We start from the raw sequence: 12,460 nt of genomic DNA, 5'->3' as shown, positions 1-12,460 counted from the left end.
TTCATAACCACGAAACCCTCCAAATGAAGAAACCCACGCATAATTTTTTTTTTAATTAAATATCTTTTTCGGTATTCATCAAATTTTACGATGCTCACTTTAGTCCCTAACAAATAAAAAAATTATTCGTGGACCATAATCGATGCTTTTAAGGGAACCCATTTTAGTTCTTTTAAGGGACTAATGTGGATCTTTTTTGAATTTGTGAGAAATCACAATTTTAACTAAATAAGTTCATTTTAAATTTCTTAAGGACCACAAATAATCTTTTTATTTGCTAGAAACTAAAGCGGATATCGTAAAATTTGCTGAAGATCAAAAAAAATATTTACTCTAATTTTTTTTTTTTATTCCATGACCTAATTATTCTTTTGGTGCGAGTCAGTTTCCCCGATTATCTCTATGATCCAAGCATAAATATGAAACTAATCCTGAGCCAAAGTATATGTGACAATTATCCAACTGTATTTCTCCAGAATTATCCTGAGTCAGTAGCTATTCATGCTTAAACTATAATTTATTATTATTAATATTACAGAAACCTTACAAGTGCGGGAAAACATAGTGGCAACACTTGGCACTAAGAGGTACAAAGGAGTTAAGCTCCCACATGCTTATGTATAGTTATCATGGAGACATATTCTCTTTCCTCAAGGCTGTTTATAGAGAAATTGGAGACATTTTCATTGTTGTCTACATCCCCACTTTTTCGCTTGCACATCATGTTGCCTAAAAAGTATACTCAATTTAATTTGATAACTAATGGGTAATTCGCAAGGTGGCTAGATACCTTCCCTCTAATTAAGTTGTTTCTCACGGATATATATGTCCTACCCAAGGCAAAAATCAATCCCAAACTACACTTTTTGATGATAGAAAAAATGCACTGATTCTGCTGCTAACATATCAAGGAACATGCATGAGCAGACATGATAGTCAAGTGAATCAGCAATTTTTTGTTTTTTATTCACCAAGTGATGATGTTGGCATAAGTTTGATCTTTAAAACAATTAATACTGGAATGACAACACAGTTTGAAGGAACCATTGCAGCATTAACCAGAAGATGGAAAGATTCTTCCAACTATATGCCCGTTATACTGAACTGTCAAGAAAACTTAAAATAATTAATAGAAGGGCATCCCAGCAAAGCAAATGTCGCCTCTAATCCATCAATCCCTGGTCTTCTAAATCTCTTATCGAGGTGTGCTGAGACCCATTTCTGAGGAAAATTGAAAAAGATAAACATTATATAAGCACTGGCTTACACCAGAGAAGTTTCTTCAACAAGAGAATGACTAAGCAAAGCAAGTGACATAGTTAACACACCATTATTAGCACAGCAAGACTACAGTGACATTCATGATAGTTAAAAACTCTATCATCACAACATTATAAAAACCCAGGACGAATATGTAGAAAAGACTAAAGGTATTGAAAAACTGATACATATGTCTCCACGGATCTGAATTACAGACAAACTTGCAACAATGAGTGCCAATGAATTGAGCAGGAATATATACACTTTGAGTGTTACATCCTATGGTATTAGTAGGAAATGAAAAGGAGAACAACAGATGAGTTGCTTAATAACATGGATGAAACTAATGAATTACAAGCATAATATTGATGTCATCTAGGTATATTCCAAGAATGCATAGGTAAAGTGTACTAAAAAGAGTGGGTCAAGTTTCAATATCCTGTAGCAGAAGTTACAAAAAAGAAGACTACTATTTCTTCTCCCAACGTCCCCTTTTCCCTGCACCCTTCTGATATGATCTAATTGCAAGGTATGGGACTTAAGTCCCACATTGGTTATATGAGTGACTACTATAGGGTTTATATGGACTTTGGGCTCTCCTGCCTCATGGGCTAGCTTTAGAGATGAGGCTCTCCCAAGATTTGTATCAATTGGTATCAGAGCCTTCCACTATGTCTTCCAGCCGCAATCGAGCGGTGTGGCTGGTGACGCTGGCATTGCAGTGTTCGCCTAGGAGGGCTAGTAAAAGACTAGCGCAAAGCCAATTCAAGTGGGCGCCGGGGCTACTGAGCGTGGTGGAATGTCATGATCTAATTGCAAGGTATGGGACTTGAGTCCCACATTGGTTATAAGGGTGCCTAATGTGGGGTTTATATAGACTTTGGGCTTTCCTATCTCATGGGCTAGCTTTTGGGGTGAGGGCAGAGGCTCTCCCAAGGTTCGTATCACCTTCCTGCTCATGAAAAAATGGATTACAAAAGTTATTGCATCCTTTATGCTGTTAAACCAATGAAACTAGTCATAACCATAAAATTCCAAACTGTGAGTTGCAATAACAAAAAGTTATTGAAACAATTTATCTCTGTATTAAATTTATTATGTATAATAAGTCAAAAACAATAGTCCTCGAAGCAGCTAGACCAGACTAGTTCTTTAGCGTGCACTATCAAAAAGTAAAATAAATAAAAAGTCTTCATAATGGTAGAAAAGCGAACCTTGATTAAGGTAAGTGCTACCCCAACATTTGCTCTATCCTAGAATATGAATGACCAAAATATACATAATGCTTTCCTAGATAGGAAAAAATAAACACAATAATCTTGGTCTAGCTAATAATATTTATTACTGCTCAACAAGTGGTCAATTCTACCTCTTTTAATACCACTTATCCACAGATCATGTTCACATGCAACCTATGTAATCAGTTCTTAGTAAAATCCATGGGCAAGAAGGAAGGTTTCAAAGGGTAAGCCAGTGAGCATGTGTGCACCAAAGAGAGCAATAGATAAATCATTTAATCATCATGAAAAATCAAGGCATTTCTATTTCCTGTGCATGGCCTTCAAAAGTGAGACACTCAACATAACAAGCAAGCAAAAATAACAGAGCTTCAATATATTGGAATCATACTGCAATCACATTGTTAGACATTTTGAATCATTATAAAAAACAAAATATAACAAGAAATAAAAGACTTAAAAGGACCTAATGGACACAGAGGGAATGAACCATCATAATTTCTAACGCTGACAAATTGTTTTCTCAATATAAATTTCATTTCTGCAAGTATTTTACAAGCAGAACGGAACTCCATCTGTACTTTCCTCTGATCATCAGTTGTTCACAATACCTATATGACTTACGTTTAAGTCATGGATTATAATAGTTCACAGGCCACTCCTTAAGCAAAATATATCTTATATAGGTTAAAGGTAACCTGATAGCAACTTGCTGGTTTTGCAAAAAGTGTAAACTCTGTATAGGCTTATAGAAAATTAAAAAGCTGAGACTATGCGTTACATAATAGATTCAGATTAGTTGTGTTATTTTTAATATATGGATTTGATGATAACTATGTTGTTTAGGATTTTGATATATTTTCTTGTTTTTAGGGATTTCATGATATCTTTGATAAGATATCTATTTTAAAGACAATCATATCTTATTAAAATTATGAATCTAATAAGGATTTTTGTTATCTTTGGGTTATAAGTACCCTTTGCATAATTGATTATCAATATTTTGTTTCCTTGAGTAGAGTATCTGAAACCATGTCAGAGGAGTACTCTAGGTTTACTAGTCAGGGAAGTAACCCCACTCAAGAGGAAACCGTTCTACATCTGTTTCAAGCTAAACATGCAAAGATGTTTTCATTTCTCTTCTGCTTAAATTTGAAATAGAAAATTGTAATAACAGAACTTACATGTACAACTCATCATTTATCTATTTGATAATGTACAATTGTACACATACCACCATCCAAGGAATTCAACATCAAAGCTTCAACCCTCCATCAAACTCAAAGTTATAGCTAATAAATTTGCCAACAAAAGATGACAATGAGCTTACACAGACAATTTAATTATCCTATTAATCACCACCACATTTGGAATGCCATGCCTTATCCTATTTTAGTTATACATGATGGCATGGACTGAAATATACATAATAAGAGTGAAGGTTGCATTGCTTACGGATAGGAAATAAAAAAAAGCTATTGAGAGATATCAAACTCCGGGGTTGGCACTGCAGAGCATACCCTGAGACAACGACCTCGAACTCCTCGAATCGATGCCAAGACAAGATGTGAGGCGTGCTGATGAAACCGCCGAGTGCAGTGGAAGCAGCGACTGCACGCAACCAAGTTCAGCAACCGCAACCGACCTGAAAAGTGAACACACAACATAACATTAAAATCAATTGGGTCGAAGAAAAGATATAGCTTTATCTCAAAAGGGGAGGGAATGAAATGGACTTGCCTCATGGAAGAACGAGTTTTGAGGAGAAAAGGTGAGAACTTGGAATTAGTAGCCGGTTTGGTAATGGTGGATTTAATTAGGGAAAATGCTGGTTGGCAAACAGATCTATAACGACAAGCCATTGCAGAAATCACCACCACCCAATTTTCACAGTTAGGGCTTTCAAGTTTCAAGGCCTGAGTCAACACAAAATGAAGGGAAGGAAAGGGTTTTGTGGAGGTTTTTGTCTTCTTTTTTTTTAAAAGAAAAAATTGATTTTAGTGGCTTAGCGCTATCACAGTGTGAGTACATTGTTAAATAATGTTTAATTCATTAATCCATAAACATTATCTGCGGTTTTTGCTTAATAATAAACAAATATCTTAATCCTGTTGGTTCGCATTTAAAGTTTATCCAGACTAATCAATTTGAGGATTAAAGAGACTAATTAAGATTAAATTAATGTTAAAGTACATTTTAAATTAAGAAAAGATTATACTTATAACCTATTACAAGCTATATCTTAACCGTTGATTTCTCTAAATCAACGGTTAAGATTTTTGCAAATAAAATTTATTGATTAATTATTCATTCACAATAAATGATAATCGCTGATTGACAAAAATTAACAATTAAAATATTAATTATAAATGAAAATAGGTTAAAAATATAACCTCCTCTTTAAATTAACCATAAGGAGTGGCATAATTGGTAAGGGAGTTGTGTCTCAATCTGTTGTGGTTAAAAATTCGTTGGTTCAATAGGCAAAGCATTTTGGGCCAGTAGTAAAAAACTTTAAGCTATATCTCACAAAAAGAAATAATCTCATCAATGGAGACATCCTTGGAAAGCCAAAAAGAGAGAGAGAGTATATGTTAAATTTTAAATTTTGCAACAAAATACATTAGTTTGTAATAATATCAAAATTTCACTTTGGTTTTAAAAAAAATCAAAATGTCAGTCATATTAGTTCTTAAACACCAGGGTCATCAATTTTTGAGGACTGAAATGACAAACACTTGTAATTTCTTAAAATTAGAATAGTTTTTTTTAAATTTTAAAAAACTAATGTTTTTGCTGTTAAATATTTTAAAAACAAATTTATGAATTTACTTTGTGTTAAATTTTCTCTTTTTCATTCCCTCACATTTTAGTTTTTTACAAAATAATTTTACAATCTTGATTTATATTTTTCATTCCTCCCAAAATTATTCTCTCCATTTTATCCTAAATCAAACAATATTATTTATAGTAAGAAAGGTTTTGCCGCCCTTATATTCCACCGGATTAATCGATTAATAAATAAATCGGTGAAAAAACCTATAAAAAAATGTTACTTTTTCATATGAGCAATCTTTGATTTTGGTAGATTATTAACTATATTGTTACTATCATCCTCAGAATAGCAACACGAAAGAAATAAAGGAAAAATATTACTTCTTTTTTGAATTTGACTCTTTCATAGTAAATGATGCACCTTTTTTTTGTGATTGTAAATGATGCACTTTAAAGAGAGAGAAAAAATAAAGTTATATCCATTAAAATCAATATTAATTTCCCATGAACGATTATAAATCAACACTTTTTCATTTAAAATTCACCCACTCACTTTTCAGAAGGTAAATCCTTTCAATTAATGCTGCATGATAAACAATTGCTACCGCCCCAGCACCACACTCCTTCGGGGTTTATCCTTGGTTTTGATGGTTCAATTATTTCTATAAATTGTTGTCTAATCAAAACTCAACAATTCTATATCAAAAAAATGGTCAGAATTATAGTTGAATGAAGCCTTGAATCTCAGCCAACAAAGGCAAGTCAACTCTGGTTCAAAACCAATTGGGAGTGTTGATAAAAAGGATTATGAACTTGTAAAGAATGCAGACACGTGACATAAGGAGGGCAGACGCTGCCTTATAGGGAAAAATAGTTTCCTAACAGATTTTTACCCAATATATCCTAAAATAAAGGGTTTTAATCATCCCTGGTAGCCAGGATCTGAGGTATAAAAAGGAGATTAATAGTGTGTGTGTGTGTGTGTGTGGTGGGGCGGGGGGAGGGAATGTAAACGGGCTCCAACTGAGAATTACTCCTACTGAATGTTACAAATTATAAACCAGCTTTAGTCATGTTGCATAGGCACAATAAAGATACAATACTCAGCCAATAAATGCCAGGTAATGCCTCTAAACGCAGACCAAGTGGTAACAAAGCTTGGGTGATTTATCATATTAGGGCTTGTTTCTTGAATGATGTCAAAGCAGCGCCAACTTTCCAGTCACCGAATCCACAGATGATTTTGGTCCTGAAACAAAGGCAGTAATATGTATAGGCAGTCAATCAGAAAAAAAAAAAAAACAGATTATTTGTCAAGCAATTAAGACAAAAGCTTTCAAGAAAAGCGGAATTCGGATAAACATCAGCATCAAATCCAAGATAGTAACATTCACTTGTTCTGTTATTTACATAAGTATATTGATTTTCTTGCACATGCTTTTGGTCATACATTTAAAAGCAACAAAACCAACTCAAGTACAAAGCAAAAAGAAGCTTACCAGGTCCAACAGCAAGAACAGTCTTTGATCCTGCCAAAACCTGAAGAAATAAGAGTTTCAGCAATAATACTTGTTAGAGAGATATAATATGAAATATAAGATCATTAATACGCCTTCATCTAATCACTTAAGTTCTTGGGTTGAATTGGTTATTTTACAATACTAACAAACACCAACAATGAGAGTACGCATATGGAAGTTAACCCTTCAACTTCAACTTCAACATTGATGCATTCCAAAGAAGTTTCGAATAGTAATTCCACATGGAGTTTGTTACCACGTATCAACTCTGTAATAGGTTTTTTAAGGCGGTATTATTCTCTATTTTTATGCCACATGTCATGTATTACCTGTGTTCGCCCAGCGTCAGCAACAACAAAAGTAGGAAGGCCAATACTCTCAGCTGCTTCCTTCAGCTTATTCCTGATTAAAAGTAAAGTAATAGATGTAGGTCCCTGACCAAGAAGTGAATTTACAGTATTCAGAATAAAATCATATGCTCACATTTCTTGTTGATTCCTACACGTCAAAACAATTTTGGGCTGGCCGCACTGTTCCCATTGTCTTAAAAGAGACCGGTTACTGCAAAAGTACTCAGTGGTGGAGTTTATTACACCAATAAGGCTAAAAACCAAAGAATATATACCTGACCGAACATCACTATTAATGATACATAATCATGTCCATGAAGAATAATCATCATCTTCATGTTTAATATGAATTTTTTTAAAGCTAAACATGTCAGCTTCCCATTTGCATTTGCTTTGGAGGTAAAGGAATTTATTTCCTTGAGCATAACCAACTCTACAATATGTATCTAAAAGTGTCTCCACAATACTAAAAGTGTCACCAACTCTCCCACAACCCCCCTCCCCGCCCAAAAAAGAGTAAGAATAAAAAAAAATCCAAGTCACCGAAATACGGGCTTATATGAATAGTCACAACCAAAAAGGACATCATATGGTTCCTACAAAAATTGGCTTGAAAGTTTAACATGTAGCAATCTTTTCAACATTAAGTTAAGCTATTTGTGGTCTTGCTTTTTCAAAGGAGAAGATGCTGGTGGGTGGTTAAGCAGGGAGTGCTATGTGCTACCAGTACAGAACAAGAAGATATCTCAATGCCCTGAAATGGACACTTACAAGAACAAAAGTACCTTTGCATTAATTCGGCGTACATGCCAGTGGCAGCATCTGCAAAGGAAGGTAAATGCAAAGGCATAAACTAATAAACAAAAAAGGATGGGAAGAGGAAATAAGGAAGTTTATAATGGGTGAAAAGAGATCCCTGTCAAATTTGAGATAAGGTAAAGATCCAGAAAATTAACAATAGTTTCATATCTTACGAGCACATTGGGATGCAATCTTTCCAGATTTCATCTTGAGGTCTTGCCTAACTACCAGAACCTGAGACAGTTTACTATTGAAATCAGAAATTTCTCAACATCCAATGAAAGAAGTTCCTAATAATTAAAAGGAATGCATATTAATTCTATTTACCTTCCCCATAACATTTCTGCAACAGAAGAGGAGCTCAAATAAACTAGCTGTTCAACAACATGCACGGATACAGAAAGTTTTTGTATATAATTTCTTTAGAAAAAGTAAAAAATCATCAACAGAAGTTTACTACTATTGCTTTTTGTTAAGTAATTTGAGTTCTTTTAAGCATCAATACCAATTTGTATCCTCAACAGTTCATTTGATTAGAAAAATAAGTTGCAGAGAGAACTTTTGATATTTACACTGCATTAAAGCAATCATAAAATGATTTCATTAGGCAAATTTTCCTTCTCAATGAGCCAATGAAAGATTGACAGTAAAGCCACCACTTCAATAACGTATATACTACCAACAAACTAGAATAACTTATTTACATAATGAACAAATACTCAACTACATCAGAATGACATGCATTGAATAACCATTTAAAGGTAAGACTCCCATAGCATGAGAAAGTGATGATGAAATGAACTAACAGACTTGAGGACTAACCATCTTAAGCTCCTGATCACCATTGCTTGAGACTGAGAGTTGCTGTTGAAGCTTACAAGATGAGAAATTTTTCTTGGGCAAGTGATTTCTATTGGGCTTTGATAAATCAAACAACAACCCAAAAATGAAACCTATAACGAGACCTGGAATGAAGTTCTCTGGCTTGAAACTTCCTGCTAACCATTCTCCTTTTTGCTTTTTTTGTTGCTGCAAACAAAATACAGATTCAATTCAAGGTAGATATCTTATCTAAACTCACTATATGAAATTGACATGGTTTCAATTTAAGGGGCAAAAAAAAAAAAAAAACACATAACTGAAATTCGGACTACCCATTCTCTGGGAGAGAGGTGCGTGGTTATAGGAGAGGCTGATTAAACCATTTGAGAAAAAAAAGGAAGCATTTTTTGTTGGAATAAAAACGCAGAGGAGAGAGAAAAACATAAACGAACCTGGTCACCAGGTTTAGTAGATTTTAGGATGGAAAGGAACATTGAGGTGTTCAAAGACACAGAGACATGAATGGGCAAAGGTTGAATTTTTGAACTTGAACTCCTACTTTCTTATTCTCTGCACGAAAGATTACGCGGAGACTGAGAAGGTGTTCGCTTTCACCACTGGAACACGCCGCAGAAGAGTTTAGGATTAAGTTCCTTTTCTTTTTTAATTGATATAATTACATTTTTCGTAACAGCTAATAATTTTTTCCAGTAATTTTATGAGGAAATTAAAAAAGCGAGTAATTAAAAATAGGATCCAAAGATTCCAAACTTTATTTTGACTTTAGAAAAAAGTAATATATAAATTTTTTAAAGCCATGCAATTATGCCTTATTCCTTTCTACAACGGTTAGATATCGGGGCTTCATGTCATAAAAACAAATGAAATCTTATGGAATGTTTGGTGTATAGTATAGGATAAAGTCTGATTGTATAAGATCTGATAATATAAGATCTGATTGTATAAGACCTGATTGAATTTTAATACTATCCAAACGGTATTGTATAAAATAATATATTGTATAAAATAATATCATCAAGTATTTGGTAACGCACTGTATAATATTATATATGATAAAAATAAATATTTTTAATAAAAATATCCTTTAATAAAGAATTTATATAATTCTTCAAAAAATGTCATATGATATTAATTTTTATAAAAATTTATTGATGAGCGTGTCTAAAATATAAATTATTTTTATAAAAATAAAAATATTCAATATTCAATATTTTAAAAATTAATATATTGAAAAATAAATTTTTATTTTAATAGATTAATATTAAAATAATATATTAATTTTTGAGAATTACATTGGTCAACGATATTAATACATCAATATCTTATCAGGCCTTATCCCTCACCCTTAAGCCGGATTAAGTTATACATCGTTTTGATGTATTAAAAGATTATGTTGTATAAGCTTATACTATACGGTGGTCACACCAAACAACTGAAAATATCATAACGTATAGTATAAACTTATACTATCATACCTTATACGTCACACCAAACAGGCCGAGGGCAAAATCACCATGCTAGGATCGATGGTAAAAGAATTGTCTGGTTAATATTGATTGAATAAGTATTTTCATATTATTGCAGTTAAATGCGCACCTAAAACATGCAAGACTAGTCTTGTATGCTTTCGATGCGAGACTAGTCCTGTATGTTTTCCATGCGAGACTAGTCTTGTATTGATGTCATGCGTGATTAATGTAGAACTAACAAAATTTATAATATTATGCATGTTTACTCTTTATCATGGTACACAATTAGGGTTGTGCATGGGTCAAGTCGGGTCAGGTTTTTGTCCGACTCGACCCAACTTGGTTTTTATAGGTCAGGTATTTTGACCCGACCCGCTTTAATTTGATCCAAGTCAGGTCTGACTTGATTTGGATTTTGTTGAACTAGTTCATAATCGGGTCGGATCTGACCTGGCTTGGTTTCTGAAGTGGGTCTGACTTGGTTTCTGAAGAGGGTCAAATCTGACCTGACCCGTTTTTGACTTGGTTTCCTCACAAAATTTCGTCAAAATTTTTACATTGCAAATGGCGTAAATTTCGTCACAAAATTATTTTTTCGTCGGAATACTTTTTGTCGAAAAGCGACGAAATTTTTTCGCTAATAAAATATTTTACAAAAATAAATTTTCTATCGAAATTTAATTTCCGTCAAAAGTTTTGACGGAAATGATTTCTTCTATCAAATGTTTTAAACGAAAAAAGAATTCTATCAAAAATTTTGACGGAATGTTTTTCGTTCAAAATTTCGATGGAAATGTATTCTCACAAAAATTTCAACAGAAATTGTTCCGAGAGAAATGTTACATTCGAAACTATCGAAGAAATTTAGATTCTCTAAAGAATTTTGACAGAATATTTTTTCTGTCAAAATTTTTTATAGAAAAATTATTTGTCAATTTTTACCAAATTTTTTTACATAAATGTGTTCCGTAGAAAATTTTGATGGAATATTTTTTATCAAAAAACTTGACGAAAATATTTAGTTGAAAATTTTCGATGAAAATGTGTTTCACTAAAAATTTTGACAAATTTTTTTTTTTTTTTTGTCGAAAAGTTTAACGATAATTTTTCCGTCGAAAACTATCGCCGAAATTTGAAATATGTAAAGAATTTTGATGAAATATTTTTTCCGTCAAATATTTTTGATGGAAATTTGTTTCGTCAAAATTTTCGATGGAAATTGTTTTGAGAGAAATGTTTCATTCGAAATTTTTGACGAAATTTAGATTCTCAAGAATTTTAACAGAATATTTTTTTCGTCAAATTTTTTATCGAAATATTTTGTCAAAAAATTTTACGAAATTATTTTACAGAAATGTGTTTCGTTGAAAATTTTGATGGAAATATTTTTTATCAAAAAACTTGACGAAAATATTTAGTCAAAAATTTTCGATAGAAATGTGTTTCGCTAAAAATTTTGACAATTTTTTTTTTTGTCAAAAAGTTTAACGAAAATATTTCCGTCGAAAACTTTCGCCGAAATTTGAAATCTGTAAAGAATTTTGATGAAATTTTTTTTCCGTCAAAAAATTTCGATGGAAATGTGTTTCGTCGAAATTTTTGATGAATATATTTATTTGTGAAATATTTTGACGAAATTTAGATTCAGTAAAAAAATATTCCGTCAAATTTTTTTACAGAAATGTTTTTAGTCACAGATTTTGATGAAAATATTTTTCGTCAAAAATTTTTGCGAAAATTTTTTATGGAAATATTTTTCGTAAAATATTTTGACGTAATTGCTTTATGTTAAAACTATTCTTTTAATGTAATTGTGATTTTCTTTTTCTTTTTTCACATAATGGGTATGGGTCAAGTTTTGGGTCAATGAGTCAATATTAAAACAAGTCAGGTCTAAAACTGACCCAAATAAAAGTAGGTCAGTATTTAAACCAGTTCAAAAAATATAGGTATTTATGGGTCATGTCAAGATCAGATCAAGGACAGGGCAAGTGAACCAATTTTTTTGCACACCCCTATACCCAATTGGTTGTGAAGTAGAAATATTACCAGCTCCCGGATCGAAGATTATCCCTGATGTGTCAAGGTTGCATGGAAAGAGGCATCCTAAATCAACACGCATTCGTAATGAAGTGGATGAGATCGAGGTCTACCTAGTTCCAATCGAACTTGATGAAGTATGTGTAAACAATGTGGACATAATA

The 12,460-nt window shown here is 32.6% G+C and overlaps 2 protein-coding genes across 3 annotated transcripts; both read right to left on the bottom strand.

The window, feature by feature from the left end:
* Positions 1–980: 980 nt before the first annotated feature.
* On the bottom strand, positions 981–4,429 carry LOC133312439 (protein NONRESPONDING TO OXYLIPINS 2, mitochondrial). Of its 2 annotated transcripts, none has more exons than XM_061513630.1 (3): positions 4,239–4,429; positions 3,954–4,143; positions 981–1,221 (listed from the first exon to the last, which is right to left on the bottom strand). In XM_061513630.1, exons 1-2 carry the CDS (start codon positions 4,358–4,360, stop codon positions 3,987–3,989), a joined length of 279 nt encoding a protein of 92 aa, XP_061369614.1. In that variant the 5' UTR covers positions 4,361–4,429; the 3' UTR covers positions 981–1,221; positions 3,954–3,986. The 2 variants fall into 2 exon arrangements, with proteins under 2 accessions (XP_061369614.1, XP_061369615.1); XM_061513631.1 differs by having other exon boundaries at positions 4,019–4,143.
* A 1,617-nt stretch (positions 4,430–6,046) lies between these two features.
* LOC133312422 (uncharacterized) lies at positions 6,047–9,386 on the bottom strand. Its single transcript, XM_061513606.1, has 8 exons — positions 9,219–9,386; positions 8,767–8,973; positions 8,118–8,178; positions 7,929–7,965; positions 7,277–7,354; positions 7,123–7,195; positions 6,773–6,812; positions 6,047–6,522 (listed from the first exon to the last, which is right to left on the bottom strand). Exons 1-8 carry the CDS (start codon positions 9,258–9,260, stop codon positions 6,473–6,475), a joined length of 588 nt encoding a protein of 195 aa, XP_061369590.1. The 5' UTR covers positions 9,261–9,386; the 3' UTR covers positions 6,047–6,472.
* Between the last annotated feature and the right edge of the window lie 3,074 nt (positions 9,387–12,460).

The sequence above is a fragment of the Gastrolobium bilobum genome, unplaced genomic scaffold, assembly GCF_033153095.1.
Source record: "Gastrolobium bilobum isolate Gb01-03AN ecotype WA unplaced genomic scaffold, APGP_CSIRO_Gbil_v1 utg3492, whole genome shotgun sequence".
NCBI classification, from domain to species: domain Eukaryota; kingdom Viridiplantae; phylum Streptophyta; class Magnoliopsida; order Fabales; family Fabaceae; genus Gastrolobium; species Gastrolobium bilobum.
The sequence above is the reverse complement of the archived record's forward strand: the minus strand, read 5'-3'. Positions and strand labels throughout refer to the sequence as shown.